This window comes from Tyto alba, unplaced genomic scaffold (genome assembly GCF_018691265.1).
Source record: "Tyto alba isolate M040663 unplaced genomic scaffold, T.alba_DEE_v4.0 Super-Scaffold_46, whole genome shotgun sequence".
NCBI lineage: Eukaryota > Metazoa > Chordata > Aves > Strigiformes > Tytonidae > Tyto > Tyto alba.
Window position 1 is genome coordinate 4,276,168 of NW_024881322.1, and position 19,903 is coordinate 4,296,070.

At 44.2% G+C, this 19,903-nt stretch overlaps 1 protein-coding gene across 5 annotated transcripts in view; it reads left to right on the plus strand.

Moving 5' to 3' along the window:
* The window catches only part of POMGNT2 (protein O-linked mannose N-acetylglucosaminyltransferase 2 (beta 1,4-)), a 33,035-nt gene extending 13,356 nt beyond the window's left edge, over positions 1-19,679 (plus strand). For 2 of the 5 annotated variants that reach the window (XM_032991255.2, XM_032991259.2), the window contains one exon: positions 17,346-19,679. In XM_032991255.2, the coding sequence (XP_032847146.1) occupies positions 17,438-19,174 (1,737 nt within the window). In that variant the 5' untranslated portion in view covers positions 17,346-17,437 and the 3' untranslated portion in view covers positions 19,175-19,679. Of the gene's footprint in view, positions 1-7,956; positions 7,980-8,839; positions 9,056-13,821; positions 13,891-17,345 lie in introns of those variants that run through there. The other 3 variants (XM_032991257.2, XM_009967588.3, XM_032991256.2) reach the window with 3 other exon arrangements.
* The last annotated feature ends 224 nt before the right edge of the window (positions 19,680-19,903 follow it).

Here is a 19,903-nt window from a genome sequence, read left to right on the forward strand (position 1 = left end):
TATTACTCATGTTCATGCAGAGACCTGGGAGTTAATAGAAAATGAAGATTGGAGTTGCTTTCCCCTTCCTTTCTCCTGTAAGGTTATCTGGGACAGCTTCACACACATTTATATATGGCTTTGCAGCTTCTTGGCTTCTGACTGTGTTACGATTGTGTCAAATGTATAAAATGTAATCTGGGAAGCTAGCAGCTTATTAAAATTAATTTCTTTAAGTTTATAAAGTCACTGATTAATCATCTTTTAATGCAGGTATAAACTTAAGAGAAATATATATTCTGTATATTAATTTTAATCTTTTATATGCATTTTTTAGGAGTCATGCATAAGTATTTCTATACCTGTATATATATTTAGCACAGAGGTCATGAAGTCAAGTTATTACACAAGAAGTTCTCTAGTCCTTGCTTAATTTATGTGCTAATATATCTTTGTCCCATTGGAACACAGGGCTCCTAGGTACATGCTTGTCTTTGTGTTGAAAGTATTCAGACAAATTAGAGAAGAGGGGTTTTATTTGACTATATTTTAATTTTTATTTTAGTATATTCCGTCACCTTGATGGTAAAGAAATGGTGGTTATTTTGTGTAACCTTAAGTCACTTGGCAAATGGCTGTTTTCTGGTCAGTCCTCAGCCTCTGACTTGAGTGTTTGCTCCTTTCAGATACTTGCTGCGTTGGTACAGGTGTAGATTTGAGTCGTCATAGTTGCAAGAGAAGCTTTTTGTGACTGTAGCTTTAATCCCTTTGCTTGGGAAGCAGGGTTGGCTACCTCAGCAGACTGTTCCAGTCCACTTCCAGCACAGGTTATAAGCACATTATTCTGCTGTTAGAGAAGGTAGAGCTGGATGAGCCAAGGCAGGAAGGTTCTGCCTGGGATGATGAACGTCCTCCATCTCTGATCCCTCCAGACTTGGGATGGGTCTCACTGCTTATGGCCAATATATATGTATATTTTAGTCTTGTCTTTTCTCCAAGGTCACAAGAACCTTTGTCTTTGAGGATGATGGGTGTGACAACACATATGTTTTTACTGTGCCTCATCTTGGGAATTCTTTGCAAGTGAGAGGGTTTAGACCTGCTTCAACCCTCCCTGTGCTTGGGTAATGCTGCAGGGAATCCATAATGGCTAGATGGTTCCTGTGGGGAATGGCTGCATCAGCAGCAATTCTAGAAAAAGTCTAGAGGTGGAGAAGCACATCTTGGTGTAGAATGCTGCCTGCAGTGCTATTGATGTCTTGAAATACTGTGTAAAGTAGCTGAAAGACCACTCTCTTCGTCACTTTGCAAATATCTGCACATGGATACAGAGCTGTGCATAATGAACGGGGGCAGATGTTTTTAAGTGGAACTGTTTTAAACAGCGGTTGGTTTATCAGGCTGATGTTGCTCTTCTCTCAGTGACAGTCAGGTTACACTTCAGTTGTTTAAAGAGATTCTCATTGCCAAATACTTGACTCAGCATTTGACTCAACAGAGGCAGCAGATCTTGGGAGAGGGAAGGAAGGGAACAGAAATGAGCTGCTGCTGCAGGGCTGGGTCAGAAATCTCCCATCATCGAAGGGCCTCCAGCGAGTAGCAACTGTGTTAGTAGGTTTGCAGATGTTCCTCTCCCAACAGATACTTTTGGCTTTTTCACTGAAACTGTTACCTTCTTGTGTGTATTAATTGTCATATCAGCTATTTATGGGGGTGTTGTAACCTCCACAGAGGTGGGGTGAGAAGGGAGGCTATGGGAAATGATACATTGATTTATTGGTGGGATTAATGGGGCAAAAATTAAACACCTTGTTTTTTATTACTATTCAAATAAATACAATATCAAGTCTTATACTACAAAAAAAAAAAAACAACAAAAAAAAACACAAAACAAAACAAAAAAAAAAAAACAACTCAAATCAGGTTTGAACCTCTTCCTCTTGCTGCTGTGCCCTTGATAAATATGCCTAGATTCAGTAGTCCTTCCATGAATTTTCAAGCTGCCGAGGGCATGAAGAAGTCCTTCCTATTGAACTTTAAATTGTTGCATATGACACCTGGAGGAGTTGGAATGGTTTTGTGCAAGTAAACTCAGTGTATTCATCACACTTTCACTATTGCGTGCAGTGGTTCATGTTGAAACTGAGAAAGATGATTCATATTGCTTTCTTCTCTCTCCCCCCACCTCCCTGTCAGTAGCAGCAGTAGCCCTCAGAGCAACATTTGAAACAGTAAATGCCTGGCATGCCTGGCCCACAGCCATGTGTTACTAATGCTCTGCTGGGCCCTCTGATGATACCGTAATCAGATGAGAGACAAGGTAAAAATTGTTCTTTTCCACAGGGAAAATCAGACCAGGGTATTTAAGTACTAATCAAAAAACAATTTTAAGGAAGTGTTTAAATTGGCCAGCAGACATTTTTTCAGTCCTATGGCCTATGCTGTCAGGAAACACTTTTTTTTTTTTTTTTTTTTTTTTCTCCAGTGTAAGTTATTTTAGATAACTCATGAGACTTTATGCTCTGCTCTGAACTTCCATGTGAATATTAGCACACCTGGGATATGCTGCCAACCCAGAACATAGATGTTTTGTGCTCCTTTAGCATCAGTCTAAGTGGTTACACTAGAGGAGGAAGGTTTCCAGTAATACTGTGCTTCTATCAGTTGTTAATATTATACTACTATCATATGAATAGGGTGGGGTTTTATGCTGTCTGCATCCCTTTAAAATCTGAGGCTACGGTGTACAGGTATGGCTAAAGGGAGTGTTGGAGGTAAAACAATCTATTTACAATTTTAGGACTCAAAATGTCAGTAAACCTTTTTATTTCCCCTGATTTGATTTTGATTCTCCTTTACCTTGGCTCTGAGCTACATTCCTGTCATGCTGCTGTGCTAGGTACCTCCGGGCGTTTGTCAGAGACTGGCTAATTGAAGCACAAGCTCCAGCTTGGATCAAAACTGCTGTTTTGATCAAGATTGTAGAAGCTGCTGCTGCTTCCTTGTGGAGTTCTTTCCATGAAGTACTAGGACTTTAGTTTGTAGATTTTGGTTCTCCAGGGTTTTTAGGAAAGCAGAAAGTCTCTGAACATACCGGAAAGTGGAAGCTTAAGGCAAAGGCAGCTGCAGGGACCAGTCCTGCTGTAATCCTGTTTGTGAACTGAGATGTTCTCATCAGTTCTGGAACAACTGTCGCCCACTTGTAAACGGGTGCATAATCCATGAAGGCAGTGAAATGCTTGGATATCTTAAGCCCTGTTCTTTGGTTACTTCCACACACTTACTAGCTGTTCACCCCTATGGATCAAAGTGCCTGACAGTTCCATTGTTTAGCCTCAAATGCAAGTTTTGTATTTCAGTTATTTCTCTTTTTACATACCTCAGTGCCCCAGTGACATTCACATTCAGGGATGTTTTTCCTGCTGTATTTTGTTGTGGTATTAGCATCTTAATTTCCTAAGACATCTATGAGACTTGCTGGTTATGACTACCCTGTTTGTGTCAACAGACAGGAAAAAGGGACACTCTTCCTTTTCCTCCACCCTTCTCAGGACAAGTCACTGCTGACAGGGCCTCTACCTTCAGGCTGAGTTGTGACTGCAGGGGCTCTCCCAGGCATGCAGGAGGCCCCGTGGCCCTCTGCACGGCAAGTGGGGATGGGGATAGAAAATGGCAGGAAGGTGTGCTGAGAGCAGAGCGTGTCCGGGTTCTGGCTGCTCCACCAGCAGCTCTGTCAGAGTAACAGTGACAGAGATGATAACTTAATCCTCCCTGTCCTGTATCATGTTTAAGCAGTCACCTGTGGTCTTGGAGGCCCTGGCTCTTGTCTTCAGCCTGGGAGTCTGTGAAGATGAATACAACCTTGGGGTACACAGGAGGGTTTGATTGTTGGTGGGTTTTTCACAGGAAGCTGCTACCATATTTGTGGCTGCTGGTGTGGTGTGTCCTACCCAGATCCCTTTGACAGTTTCAATCTTTTCATCTGTAAAATGGGAGGTGTGCTTCTTTAGGAGATGTTGTGGTGATAAAGGCCTAACATTAAAGTGTCATCTGGGAGAGGACAGATGATCTTACTTCCACCTGGGCAAAAATAGTTAACAAGTAGTGGGCTGTGAGAAGCACCAAGGTGAGGCTGTGAGCCATGAACAATACCCAGGGGTCTCACAGGCAGTGTTTTACCTTTGCTTTCTCATGTCACGCTAGGTGAACATCATTTACTTACCAAGGTGCTCTTATGAGCATGAATTACCTCTGCTTCCTTTACAGACACAGTGGCACTAATTACATATACAGGTACGCAGTTGGCATAGCTATAGGAGAGGGAGTTGGTTTGTCTGTGTCACCCTGCTGACCTGTCATTACTGATGACAAAATGGGAATCTGAGAGAGCACAAGTGACACCTAGCTTGAGTCAGAACAGCTACTGAAGCCATCTCCAGCCTTGTGAACTAGCCGGTGACTCTCCCATGCCATTCAGCTAAACAGACATTGCATACAGCTGCAGGAGCAGGGCACTATGTCCCTGCAGTGCTGCTGGGGTGGTTCCTAATGGGGATGAAGGGATTGCTAAGAGTGAATAGATTAGCATATGACAAATTCAGATAACTAGTGTGCTTTTCCATAACAAGTATATATTTTATAGGTATAAAATATGCACGTATCTGTGGAGGAGAATAAATATCTATGAATTTGTCAGGCTGATGTAGACATGTAACCTCTGTGTGTAAAACGTGTTTAATCATACTTACACTTTTTAAAAACTTATATTTATGTAAAACTTGCATCCGACATCTCTTAAGCCTGGGATTATGTCATGCTTGAAGCAGCTGAGCAAAGTGATGTTTAGCCATTGAGATACTCTTCAAAAAGTACCTTTTTCCCCTCTCAAAATATATTATTGCTTAGGAATTTTCAATATTTGGCTGAAGTCCTGGTCACTTTGACATCAGTTTTAGTGTTATCTTCTGCAGAATCAAAATGCTATCCTCTGTGTATGGAGTCCCGATCCTGGTGTCCAGAAACCCAGTGCTTCCTTTGTCTCCTTATGTATTAATCAATACAAGGACTTTTTTTTTGTCAGTTCAAGCATGAAAGTTTTTTGTGCTCTCAAACCGAGACACACTTTTGGTTCAAAAGCACTGCAGGAAGAACAATTGCTTATAGAACGTACTTCTGGGACTATAAATAATAAATGCTGTGACTTGGAGTGACGCAGGCACCCCTGCAACCTATATGTGCAAAGCAAAGATTCAGTAAATAGTGATTTACCTGCTCTTTGCCAGTCCTGAACCAAGAGGGATCTATTCAGACTTCTTTGCTAGCTTGATGAGTTTTGTTTGTGTTGTACTGCTTTTTAGCAGTTCTAAAAATGTTAACTGTTTTTCTTTGGTGGTGCTGTTTTTAGAGGCTGCAATTTTATGAGGGGTATTAAATATTTATCAGACTTCTAGTTCTGAGCCAAGACAACCTATTCAAACCTCACTGACTTGCAGTAGGCTGGTGGTGCTGGCTCTTTGAGAAGATTTTGGGCTTACCACACTTGGTGCCTTATGCTGCAGTAGTAGTAGGCAGTAATTATTTCAGAGTTGCTGGATTTATTTGATTATGTTCTTTTCCCCTCTTTATTGATGCAGTTTTGTTCAGTTACTTTGTGGTGTGACAGATTGACAATAGGACCCTCTTCAAAATTAGGATTAAACCATCCAACTCCATGTGATGTGATAAATTACACCTGTGAAATCTATGCATATGCCTCATTCCACAGGTAGAGAAGAAGCTTATTCACAAACAGAAGAACAGTCTTTAAATGTTGTACTTTCTTCTCCATTAAAATCAAAGCTTGACTAAGATAAGGAGCCCAGCATGGTTATATGGGTTATCAGGGGTCCCCACAGATAAAGTCCCTAACCAGAGGTGAAGGTCTGTGAAGTTAGTGGAAAGGCTCCCGTTAGCATCAGTGAAAGCTAGGTCATACAGTAGAGCTTTCCAAAGTGCAGAAAACACAAAGTCAGAATGTGTTTTCTCAAGTGAAGTCAGCTGCAAATCTAACTCCACTCCCCAAGTTTGAAAATTCTGAGAAAAAAAATTTGACCTGTTCCACATGAGGCAGCACCTTTGCATTCAGAGGGGCCGGGGGGCAGTGAGATGAGCTAAAAAGAAAAGGGTGACTCTGGTTATCCTTAGTCCTGATAGGATAGGCTGGGGACACTGGGTGGGCCTGCCGAGGAGGTGATCTCTTCTGTTTGCTCTTTTTTTTAAAATTATTTCCCGCAAGCAGCTGTGACTGACCAGTGTCCCTTTGAGATCCTCTCAGGACAGGCATAGACTCATATTGTAGTCCAAAATCCACCTTGAGTTGGTGGAAAGAGGTGGCACAGGCTGGGAAAGGAGAGCACTGAGGTAGATGGCACCTTGTCCTGTCAATCCTAGTGGTTTTTAGTGTTTCCAGGTGGGCCAGAACCATATTGCTTGTTCTATACCAGGAAGGCAGAGGTGTAAAAGCAGCACTCCAGCACAGGAGATGAGAAAATGTCTGGTTTACTTCCGTGATGCCCTAGTTTAGTAGATACAACAGTTGTGTTTATTCATCATGTTGGCAGGCTCATTTTTGAAGGTCTAACTTTGTCAAGAACCTTTTGTTGTTTTTGCAGAATATTATTTGGGTTTATTCTTTGTTTCTTTCAGCTTATTTTTCTTCTGAATTTGGCTCTTAGCTGGCAGTCAGAACCCCAAGGTTATAAATTCCCTGGTATTACTGTGATTCTAAGCATGTGTGATGCTGAATGACACCCACATTTCTCAGCTCTGACGGTGGCTGTATTCAGGGTAGTAGTCTTAGCCCCTGCAAGGGACAAGTCATGACGTTCCTGGGGCTGCTTTGTGCCTCTCAGTTCTGCCAGCTCTCTGCCTCAGGACTACCCTGTTTTCATCTTACATCAGAGAAAGCGCTGCCTCGGCTGCGGCAGGCAGGAGAAGCTGGGTGAGGGACGTACTTGTCTTGAGGCAGTGGATCCGTGTCCTGGGAGGGAAGAGGAGGTACCAAAGTGTCATCCTGGATTGCAGGTTGTCCCCATGCAGTGGCCTTCCCTAGGAGGGAGTCCTGACTTCTGTAAGGTCAGGGTACTTGGTGGTGAATGAGGGGCCAGTCACCTGTAACAACTTGAAACACCGGTGGATCCTTGCCCCAAAAGCTGTTAGGGTATTGCAGTACTTGGTACTGTGGTCTACTGCTACTGTGATTCAACATGTATTGCTACTCACTGCTCTGCAAATGCTTCAGCCTGTCATTTTACCACTGAGTAATTTGGCAGGGCTGCTTTGCCTTCAGCGTGGAAACAGGGGGTTTCTTGGGACTGGGGTCCCCCAGTAAGCAGGAGATGTTCATGGACAGAATGACTGTAGGCTTGGTCAACAGTAACCAGTCCAGGCAGCATGACTCCATAGTGCAGTGAACCACCACAAGTGCTGTAAATCCATTTATCCCCTCCCTCAGATGACTTCCCACATGATCTGAGGAGGGTAAGAAGCTGGAGACACCAGCTTGTGTGTGACATATATTTAGAGTGAGAGCTTCGGTAACATACTAACCCTTGTCCCAGAGTCTCCTAGGTGAGAGTTTTGAATACCCTGTATCTTACCTAATGGCATTTTTTAGTGCAGACCCATTTGAGCTGCTTCATTTTTGTGGCGAGGATAATTCCTGCCATGAGCAAAAACCTAGGGATTATTTCCTCTTTTTCCTTATGTAAAATGGTTGCTTTTCATCTGAGAGTATCTGTAAGACAGTTGGATGAGATGATTGTTTTAGGTCCCTTCCAACTGAAATAGTCTACTCTAGTTTAAATGTGTAGACGTGTGTACATGTGGGTGTTAGAGAACTTTTCCTCTTTTTCATCATTCTTATTTCACCTGTTAGGTCTCACTTAAGACGAAAAAGCCTCCCAGATAATCAACAGGATGTATCCTGCAAATATACAGACAAGACATTTGCAGCAAGCCGGGTATGTTTGCTTGTGATTTATCTGCAAGTATGTCCCTACAGGGCTGGCATCTCGCTCCTAATAACTGTGTGCAGTGCAGTGACTTCCAGCCATGAGTCTTTTGATGGGTCCCGTGGGCAGGACTGGGCTGCTCTTCTGATCCTGCATGTAGATCCAGTTGTGGGATTAGGACTTGAAATGTTGTTCCCAGTCAGTACCACCTGGTTTGCCATCTTCAAGAAGCTGGCAGTTTCCAGCTCTGCTGAGAAGGTTGGTGTAAGACACTTTCACCTCCATGACCTTCAGCTTGTAGGCAGCAAGAGACTCTCTAATAAGCTCCTGACTCATTTTAGTGCCTTTGTATTTAGGAATGACTTGTTTCCACTGTAAAAGATAACTTCATTTTGAAAATATGCTTCCCTGGATCTCTGAAGGAGGGCACTCACAGCCTTGTTCAATACTAAACCATTTGCTGACCATCACAGCTGGGAAATCACTTCCCTGGTGCCAAGGGAATTGCTAGAAAGCATACCGAATGGCTTTCACATCCTCTAGCAAGGGACACTTTTTTCCTTTCTCTCCTATTGTTTTGTTCTTTTGTGTGAAGTGTTTGGAATAGTAGTGGCAATAATGATATTCAAAAGCAGGATTTCTAAAATGCATCACCCCCCCAACCAGTTTGCCGGCTGTCTCCCAAGACATGCTCAGCTTTGTGAAACAGCACGATGGTGTTTGTTTCAGCGTGGCCGCCCATTGGGGATTTGCAGGAATACTGCAGCAAATCATCCTGCATGCAAGGCTGACCTCTGGGAGGCTAACAAATTGAGGTGAGCCAGCTGGAGCGATAGGACACTGCCGACAGACGGAGCATGCTCAGACCTGGGGGAGAAAGGTAGTTGAGTCTGCAGACGGTGCACGGGTTACTGTGCTGAGAGCTGTTAGACACGATTTTTTCTTTTTCTTTATGGTGGTGGGGAAAGAAGAGGACTGGAGAGTGTTCATTCCCCTGCAAAGCGTAGCTTTAAGGTGTCTTCTTTCTTCTTTCTCCTGTGAAAGAGGGGCACTGGATAGAATTTCCTGTTATTTAGCAACACCAGGTATGCGTGCATGTGCTGAAACACTAACCTACCAGTGATAGTACTTCCAAGACTAAAAAGGTTGCAGATGCTCTGAATTACTGTGTTTCTTTACTGGGTGTTATTGTAACCGTGCTCTGTTTGCTGTGCTGATCACATACGGCTCTGAATTCAGTTTTGTTGGCACCCCTGGCTGCGGTGTACTTTGCGGGGAGGGGGGGGAAGTGGCATGTTTTTTGATGCTATCTCCTTGCTCCCCCCACAACTTCACAGTGAATCCTCGATGGCTGTGCAGGTGTGGGAAGGATGTCAGTAGTTCATTTGTAATCCCAGGTCTTTGTAGTTCCTCTTTGTTTGACTGGTGGGTTGCTTTATCATTTTTAAACAAAAGTCTCACGGGGAAAATATCTTTGATCTGCACTAAATTCTGTAGGTTTTCAGAAATTTATTTCTTACTGGACAGGTGCTGCTTTGGGATTACTTTTTTTTTTTTCAACACCCCCCTCAATCCCACTTCCCCTCCCTCCACCACCCCACCCCCCCCCCCAAAAAAAAAAAAACAAAAACAAAAAAAAAAAAACCCAACACAACAGAAAAACCAAACCAAACAAAAAAACCTCAACCAACCAAAACCAACACCAAAACATGCAAATGTATAGTTTGTGGTAACCAAGGAAGGATTTTCACTGTTCTTATTGGCTGCGCTGTGCTCCGAACAATTTTGTTTCCTGCTTAGAATTTGCAGCACACAGGAGTGGTCTCGGCACCATGCTGATGGGAAACGGGGAGAGCTCGGGCTGTAAATGCTGATAAGCACCAGTCCCAGTGTCCAAATAACACAGGTATTCTTCCCCTCAGAGAACAGAGAAGAAAAGGAGGGATAAAATACAGAGAATAACAAATTAGAGCTAAAGCCCAAAGGCATAGTTGGAGTGGCTGAAGCTCATCTTGTTCAGTACTTTGGGATTTCGCATCATGTTCTTTTAAATTCACTTTTGGAGCATTAGTAGGTTTTCCCTTCAGCCACCCCCACTCTGCCTTAGCTTTAGGTAGACCACTGAAGTAAGATAAACCTGTGGCTCTCTGACAGGTTTTTCTTTCTGACAAAGGTATCTTGCTTACAGACTAAAAGCAAGAGACCAGGCAAAAGGAGAGGTTTTTTACTCACATGACTTTGCTGTTAATGCCAATATAACCTGATAGGTTTCAATGTGAACTCGGGCGAACAAAGATCAGCTGGAATGAACTCTGTCTGTTAAGCTTCCCCCTCTGTCTAGCCATGGTGGAGTACCTTGGGTTTTCATCTTTAGGCTAGGGACTGACGGAAGGTGAAGAATTGAGGGCTGAGAGAAATACTTCTTTTTCTTTTTGAGCTTATTTTTCTTACATCTCCCATCTCCAGCTTGTTTATAAGAAATGCATCTTATTTAGGGGAATTTTCTGGAGATCAGGGTTAGTTTTTGTTTGAGGAAAGGACTTCATACTCCATGTCATTTTGGATGGAAATGAGATCTTGGAAATGTGGACCTTAAAATCCCAATAAGTATTCTTTCTATTTTCATATTTTGACCTCTGTTTTATGGCTTGCTTATATGCATTGACTGCTTAGTGTTAGAATTTTTTTTCACCTGTTCTTCTGTAGATCCAGACAGCAATATCAGCAAATATTAAATCAATGGCTGCTAGTCAACATGAAAGTCAAGTTGGAGCTCATCCTGTCCTAGCTCTCACAGACTCTGAAATTAAATGGAGGAAAACTTAGATTTTTCTATCCATAAGTACAACTGGTAGGTGTCCAGTAGCCACCAATATTCTCCTGTTCATATTGAAGGTACATTTTGCAGTAGGGACCACTGCACAGAGCCTCAGCCTCCCTAGTTGCAGTCTTGCATAGAAAGATTCACAGTTTTGCTTTCTTTTCCTCACTTATGCTAAGCCATAAAAACTGAAGATAAACCTAATTTTGATCACAACTGTTTATAGATACATAATTTTTTTGTGAGACCTTTTTTTGTTTAAAAATATATTGTTATATTTTGGTATATTTTTTTTCGGAATAAAGTTCTATTTTTAAAATTCTACTTGAGACTACAAAGTTAAGGTATTCGTATTTTTCATATCCCCTCTTCATATCCAGCATCATTAATGATATTTATATCTTTAACTGCTGGGTTTGCTCCCTTCAAGAATCTGCTCTTTTCCTGTTTAAAAAGTCAGCACTTGTACACTTCACTGCTTTTTACAAAGAAAATGTTCCAGTATATCAATCATTCAGTGCACCATCTTTTCTTTAATGTGATATGCACTGTGAAAGATATATGTAACTCATCAAATAAATACAGTGAATAAGATGATAACAGCCTTTTGGGCTGTGGGGATTGACTTGCTTGTAGTTCTGTGGGAATCTGCGACAGAGATGAGAATAAAAGCCAGTTCTTGGCTGCCGAATCCAAACTCCCCCTCCTTCCAATTGGGAAAGTTGCCTTCTAGCAACTTCTGCTTTGAGCATGAATGAAGTAGGTATTTAAAACTGCATGTGTTACATATACTGCATCCTTAGCTAAGCCTCTTGCATCAGGGATGGGAGAAAGAACAGAAGACATTTTGCAGGGGGAGTGTGAAATGCCGTGTTTGCACACTTTTCTTTTCCTCTACGGGTCCTGGAAAGCCAGCGTAGCAAGAGATGGATCCAGAGTAGGGAGTGCTAATGGGGAAAATGTCCTGGAGGAGGGAATATCTGTTCCCACCCTTCCCACTGTGTTGCCATAACAGGATGGGTTGGGGTCCCCTGCCCGTTGCCTGCCTGTGCGGCTCTGCCCCAAATCCTTCCCTGTCCTGTGGCAGGAGCAGCACCAGTCCACTTCCAGTTGTGCCGTGTTTCTGGGAACTGCAGAGACGGTTCTGCTTGGACACTGCTGCCACGACTGGCAGGCCCTGCCCGGGCACCTGGGCCAAAACCACGCTGGCCTCTGTGTGTGGAGCCACTTCTCTCTGTGCACAGAGAGTGGTGATGCTCTCTGGAAATGTGTGTCCTCTGTGCTTCCCCCCCCCCCCCCCACACACACACTTTGTGAAGTTTTTTAGCGTGCTGTATCTTTGGAAAACTGAGCATTGGCTTGGGAGGTGCTTGGGCAGCTGGTAACAAAAGCTAGCAAGGCTCAAGTAGATAAAGCCAGCACTTCTTGTTTTGCTAATACCTGCAGGACTAGGTGCTTCCCCTTTAGATGTGCTCTTCACCCCAATCAAGCTCTTGTTTTTTCTCCTTTGGGGGTCTTAGCAGTGTGTATTTGTGTCTTTGTTCTTTGTTGTGTGGGCTTTGTAGCTTTTCTCCTAGTTCCTTACCTAGCTTGTAATTTTTAAAATGGAGAAGAGACTTAAAACACTGTACATCATATTAATAGCTATAAAGTAGTGATTCATCCTACCCTAGCTTCACAATTAAAAAAAGAACAGCAGAACTCGTCTCTTAAATGAGTCCAAACAGTCCTTTATGCCAACTGCCTATTAGTAGAAATCCTTCTCTCCCATCCCACCCACTCTGATCTCCTCGACATGTTAACAAGAGATGAAGAACAGCATCTCCATCTATGCTTCCTGTTGCTTTCCCACTTCCTGAGAATGTTTAAAACATCAGATGACTGGCAGCTAACAGGCAGAAGGCGCTACTGTGACCAAACTTCTGTGAAAGTACTACAGACCTGCAAGATGCTGGAGGGCTCTGCCAGGAGCACCTGCTGAGGCTTTACCTGCTCACAGGTAGTCAGTGCTAGTTAGAGAAGCAGTAGCTGTGCTGAGAGGATGAAGCTGTAACCTTTTTGCTAAATGAGTGGGGATGGAGGAAGAGAATGGGGTAAGCCCTTCATGCCCGTGATCTCTTTTGGAAAAAGAGCAAAGATGAGCTAATGAAAAATAAAGTCCCTCCCTCAGGCTCTTAGCTTCTGGAGTGGCGTGCATTGTGGCTGAGCTGCCAGCCTCAGGACATCCTCTTATTTCCATTGCAAAGTCCTGCGCTGCCCCTGCACCAGTGTGTGTGTGTGGAGCTCCCCACCTCTGACAGCCACCCTGTCAGTGTTGCTGCCGGGGAGATCTGCCACTTCAGTCTCCCCATCAGGAACCCTCAGGGGCACGTCCCGTGCCCTCCCATGGGGCCTGGTTGCCCTCTGCCAGCTTGGCAGCCAGGAGCTCTGTGCTGCTTTTACGTGCATGTCTTTTCTGGCTATGCTTTAGCCTTTCAACTGTCTCGTCTTCTGTTGCTGAAAGATGGTGCTTTAGCATTTCAAAGCAGAGAGTAAAAAAAAAAGTGTCAGTCCATGCAATTTCCTTGGTAACTGGGACGCATTGCCCGTGTGGAGCAAAGCCGTGGTTATCCCCCTGTCACTGGGAAGTGAGAGGGTGGGTGAGTGTCGTAGGGCTGGGGAGGAGATAGTCTGTGGGCAGCTGGGGGTGTGAACAGCCTAGGTGCTGACCTATATGTAGAAAGAAGCAACTCAGAGGACTCTGCTCTTAAGGGAATTAGCCATGTGTCTGGCCTGCCGCTTCTGCAAGTGCTTTCCAGTTCTTAAGACATTCTCCGATGAAACCATGGGAGGAGGCATGTGAGTGGCAGCTCTAGACTCACTTTGTGAGGGACATTTAGTAATGAAAGTTTCTTATATTGTAAAACAGCTCTCTTCAGATGGAAGACTAAACATTGTCACCTATTTCAGACTTACAGGCTGCCTCCTGGGAAAGTTTCCCATCCCAGGACTTCCGCGGCTGACAAGGCTTAATGACTGATCTCAGCTTGGGGGACTGAGGAACGAGGGGACGTGGAGAGTGACTGCTTGCCTTTAGCACTTTGGTGCAGCCTCTCCTGGGTATGTAAAAGCAAACAGTGGGATGGTTTGTTACTATTTATGTTCCGTCACTCCCTGAAGGACCAAAGATTTTAGTTTTCTAAGGTCTGTGTTCACTGAAAGTGTCAGATTAAAAAAAAGGTGGATGATAAAATGTGGGAAAACAGGCAAAGAATTACGACAGTTCCCTGAGTACCTGTGAAATTCTCCTTTCAGTTTTGCCTGTGACACATCTTCCTTCCCCTTCCACATCCCCTTGTTCACTTCCATCAAAAGCAGCTTTCAGCCAAGCAGCATGAACCAGGATTTACAAACTAGCAACGAGGAACAGGAATGAAGATGGATTCCTTTAGCATTGCTAGCTTTTAACATTCATTCCTGACACCTGGTTGGCTAAAGCACATGCACTCACTTCAGCTAAGTGCAGGGAAGTGAAAGAAGAGATGGAGGAGGGCCTTGCAGGTGATTTTTATTAAAAAGCTGAGTTGTTCATTTGTAGCCATTTAGTGGGTACTGCTGTAGCAGAGTCTGAAATGAAAATTGCTAACCTCCGAACGTTGGCCGCATCCATCAGGCTGCATCTCTGAAGTGCCTCTTATGCCCTTCCCTTGGGGCTGGAAGGGAGAGAACAAATCAGTCAGGGGTGAAACATTAGAACAGGCTGTTTCCAAGGAGGCCTGTTAGGCTCAAGGGATTTGTAATGGTCGGCGGAACTCTCTACCACTGAGATGCCTGTGAAATGCAGGTGGTATCAGTGGTGTTTTTATGGACTGCTGGCTTCTGATGCCTTTGAAACACCCACACATGCACACTCTCCCTGCTGTACTGGAATAATAAAGAGGCCATGTGGTTTTCCCTCTCTGCCAAGTTCTCACAACTTGCTCTGAGTCTGTTGAACTTGTATGTTCTTTGTTCTCTGACCTGCAGTAGTTAACTTTCACAATGCCCGTGGACTGGCCTTCATTTGTGCTTGTGGCAGAGGACTTGATTGTTAAAGGTCTCCTTTGTGTACTCACAAGCAGGCTTTGCACGTGGTTGCTTGATCTCGGTCCTTTCCTTGGTGATGCTGCTGAAGTCTTTTACAGCTGTGCTCGCAAGATGAGAGGTCTGTACTGGAGAGGTTATGTGGAGAGTTCGATGATATTGTTAGATGTCTTTCAAAACCAGTGAAGAAGTAAAAGGAAGCTTTGGAAGTCTGGTACCAAAAAAGTAAGATCTGTCCCCATCAAAAATTTATTTTCCTGAAAACCAGTTTGTTTGCGTTAGCAGAGCCTGAGTGATATACAGCTGTCCCCTGTAGGTTTCCATTCGAGGCTGTCACAGAACAGCCATGGTTGAGAGTTGCAAAGCCATCAGGAGCAGCACTCAACCCCTGTTATAGAGAAGGAAAGATCGAGAGGTGATGTGACAGCCATCACTTGTCCGTGCAGGATCTGTGACACCTGGGACAAGACCAGGTTTAAATTGCTGTGGTGGAAACGAAGGCAGGGTGTTAGGAAAAAAAGTTTGTCACAGTCTTTCATGACTTTCTTGCTAGAGGCTGGCTGAAAAGATGAATGAGTAGTAAGAACGGGATAGATAAGCATCTGTTGGGAGTGGTTTTGGGAGAGCTGATCCTGCCCTGGTAATTAGATGACCACTCTGACTCCCTTCCCATTTCCTTTTCCATGGCTGAAATCAAAACACCGCATTTTTAATTTGCTGTTTGCTTTTAGGGAGTTGCTAAATGAGGCAGTTTTTCAGACCATTTGCCAAAGGAGGTGGACTTCATTTCTGTTTCATCTGAGTAGCTAGAGCTGCTCTGAAATTGAAATGAATTTGTTGGGCAGATCCCCAGAGGCAACCTCTTGAATCTGTGTGGCTTACAGCTAGCACTCCTTCCTTTGGCATTATTCGGTCTCCCACATACCTGCAGTTCTTTCCAAGGCAGGGATCCTGCAGGCTGTTGGGATCTCATGAGCTGTAGGGATACTTTCTAACTTCATTGAATTCCATGAATGGTTCTCCATTCAATTCCAAGCTGCATGAACCGGATTGCAGGATCCAGCTTTTAAGCTGCAATATCTCTTTTCAAAATAACTCCCTTGGTGGTAGAGGAGGTGTTTGCATTGGCCCTAAATATGCCTTGTCTTCCTCCACCCTATCATATAAGAACAAGCATCTCTGGGTTAAAATGCTAAGGGACTATTGCATGGGATGTCAGAGCATGTGCTTGAAACATTGCTTTTTTTCCCGCCCTGCAAACTTGCATCAAAGGGAGTTTAAATTGCTGCCTTTAAAAACTGCAGCTAGGAACAGTCTATTTGGGTATATACCAATCAGAAATTTCCTTTCCTAAAGTTCCCCATGAGTCATGGCTGCAATTATTTACAGCCTGACTAGCAACGAACCTGGATGCATAATGAAAATTGGAGCCCCGATATACTGTAGGTGAATCAATATCTCAACTGAAGTTCACAGTTGAAAATATAATCAATACTCTGATATAAGCCAGTAGTGTTTCTACCTAGAAAGACAACAGTGGCACGCTCTCTTCCATAACAGAAAAAGAAACAGGGAGGCCTTGTAGCAGCACAGAAAAGATTCTCAGGTCGGGATGGGAAAACACCAACGCTGGAAACACTTCAAATGTAATACCTTCCCATTTGTATAAGGGTTGGCAGTGCTGGTGCGAGTCAGACTCTCACTAAATGAAAGTTTGATTGCTTTAATGAAACATAAAGAGCAGATCTCTCCTCTCTCCCGTGCCAATATTTCTTTTGGAAGACGATGGCAGCTCCTAGCCTTTGATCCCGAAGTGCAGCCAAAGAAACAACCGAGTGACTTGGGAGTCTCCCGCAGGGCAGTCCATAGACCTGCGAGTCCTCCCCCGCACCACCCAATAACATTAAATTGAATGTTATTTTCACCAGTTCACATTTCATATTGGAATGGACTGTAGCAAAATCTATACTTGGAAATTCTCCTTGTACTATTACTCTCTGCACGGTAAAGGCGAGAGGTAGAGTTGAGCACTCGCAGCCGCGCAAAAGGCCTGTGGCAGATCAAGAGAAGGAACTAGGTCTCCCAAACCCTGTGCGAGTAGCCCGGTGATTGCAGTGCTCTCTTTCCCCTCACTGTTGGAGTGGTCTGCAAAGAGCAGAGTGAGCCAGAGCCCCAGGGAACATGCCATTTTTTCTGACAAACCTTCACAGAGCTCATCTTCAAACTCTTATTTTTTCTCCTCCAAAAGAGTAGAAATGAAAATGGGAGAGGAAGCCTTCCCACAGAGCAACTCCCAGTTCTGTTTGTTTTATTTTTTTTACAGTTTTGGGTCATGCTTTGGCATTCTTTTCTTCTTTTCCCTTGTTCCCTGGAAGGGGGAAAAATTACCGAACAAAGCCTAAACTCTCTCCGAGTAGTCCATAAAATGTGATTTATGGTGGAGCTGTAAACCTGATGTTTAAATGGTACCTTTCTCGTTTCATTTTCCACAGGTATTTGCCCTCACCATGTCAAGGAGTGTTAATGATGTGTTCCCTCTCCATTGCATTCCCCACCTGTCGTCTTGCTAGGATCTAACTACAGAATGAACATAGCAGCTGTGTTTAATGCCCTGCTCGTGTCTGTCCTCGCTGCTGTGCTGTGGAAATACATCAGACTGCGAGAGCATGTCTTCATGGTGGAAGAGGAGTTGGTTCTCACGCGTCAGTCTCAGGAACTCTCTCAGGTTCAGATTGACTACCATGCAGCTCTCCAGGCACTGGTGGAGGACGGTACCAAGATGGTGTGCACCGGCAGGATGCACACCGACCGCATCTGCCGCTTTGAGTCCCTCTGCTACTCTACTGAGGCTGAGGAGTTCATCTACTTTCACAGCAACTCCTCAGTCATGCTGCCCAACCTGGGCTCCCGGAGGTTCCAGCCGGCTCTGCTCGACCTCTCCTCGGTGGAAGATCACAACACCCAGTACTTCAACTTTGTGGAGCTGCCAGCTGCTGCGCTGAAATTTATGCCAAAGCCGGTCTTCGTGCCTGATGTGGCGCTGATAGCTAACAGGTTCAACCCAGACAACCTGATGCACGTCTTTCATGATGACCTGCTCCCCATTTATTACACCATGCGGCAGTTCTCGGATTTAGATCTGGAGGCACGGCTCTTCTTCATGGAAGGGTGGAGTGAAGGTGTTCACTTTGACCTCTACAAGTTACTGAGTAACAAGCAGCCGCTCCTCAGGGAGCAGCTTAAAACCCTGGGCAGGCTCCTCTGCTTTACCAAATCATACGTGGGACTGTCCAAAATCACCACCTGGTACCAGTATGGATTTGTGCAGCCGCAAGGGCCGAAGGCTAACATCTTGGTTTCTGGTAATGAGATCAGGCAGTTCACCAAATTCATGATGCAGAAGCTGAACATCAGCTTGGAGGAAAGCTCCAGTGAGGAGTACATCGTAGTGTTCAGTCGAACGATCAACAGACTAATCCTAAATGAGGCAGAACTAATCCTGGCTCTCGCTCAGGAGTTTCAGATGAAAACCATTACCGTCTCTCTGGAGGAGCACTCGTTTTCTGACATCGTCCGGTTGATCAGCAACGCGTCCATGCTGGTCAGCATGCACGGGGCCCAATTAGTCATGTCTCTCTTCCTGCCAAGAGGTGCCACGGTGGTGGAGCTCTTTCCTTATGCTATCAACCCTGAACACTATACCCCTTACAAAACCCTGGCAACGCTTCCTGGCATGGACCTGCAGTACGTTGCCTGGCAGAACACCGACAGGGAAGACACCGTTACCTACCCGGACAGACCTTGGGATCAGGGTGGGATTGCTCATCTGGACAAAGCTGAGCAAGAGCGCATCATTAAAAGCACGGAGGTGCCGCGGCACCTCTGCTGCCGCAACCCCGAGTGGCTGTTCCGTGCCTACCAGGACACAAAGGTGAACATCCCGTCTCTCATCCACGTGATCAGGCAGACGGTGAAGTCTAAGCCCGGGCCCAAGAAGCAGAAGTGGTCTGGTAGCCTCTACCCTGGCAAAGTGAGGGATGCCAAGTGTCAAGCCTCTGTCCAGGGCACGAGCGAAGCTAAGCTTGCCGTGTCCTGGCAGATCCCCTGGAACCTGAAGTATCTCAAGGTCAGAGAAGTGAAATACGAAGTGTGGATACAAGAGCAAGGGGAAAACACTTACATGCCTTATATATTGTCCCATCAGAATCACACCTTCTCAGAAAACATTAAGCCCTTCACAATATACCTGGTGTGGATACGCTGCATCTTCAACAAAAATCTCCTGGGACCTTTTGCAGATGTGCTCTTGTGTAGTACATAACCTGTTGTGCTGCCTGTACAGCTTCGCCCTGCTCTCCACTCCATCTGTGATCTAAAACTTCTTGTCTTGTAGTTTGTAGAGGGATGAAGATGGCTAGACTGTACCAGTGCCTAAGTGTCCATTTTATTGCACTCCACGTGTATTCTTTAAGTGGTATTTATTTCCAGTGAGTATTTAAAAAAAAAAAACAAACAAACAAAAACAAACAAAAAAACCCCACCAAACCTCTGTGTTCTTCAGAGTAACTTCCAGGGGTTAAATTACATGCTGAATGCATGTAATTGAAAACAGAATGGAAGTGAATTGTGTGTACCTTAGTCGTGATTTAAATTCGTTTCTATTGTGTGGTGAGTATTTAAGCACAGCGTTCAAACGCAGTTAATTCCATGTCTAGATGGGCAATTCTCATCAGCTTTTTTATTGTAAGTTATTTTTTTCAATAACTCTGTAACTTCGAGTTCAAGATTTGGTACAAGAGCCTTCATTAAACTGCTGTAAACCTCGACATTTTTTTGCTTATTTGTCAAAATCATTATTGTGATAGATTTATCTATTGCTGTGATAAAATATTTATATGGGTTGCTTTTTATTTTTCATATTTTGGCTGAAGGGAATGAGACTACAGTGTCAGCTTCATGTTTAAAATCAGATTTTACTGCAGTCCAATAGCTGGAGAAGCAGATGGGAGATAGAAGGGATGGAGTGGATAAAAAAAATTGCTGCCTTTTA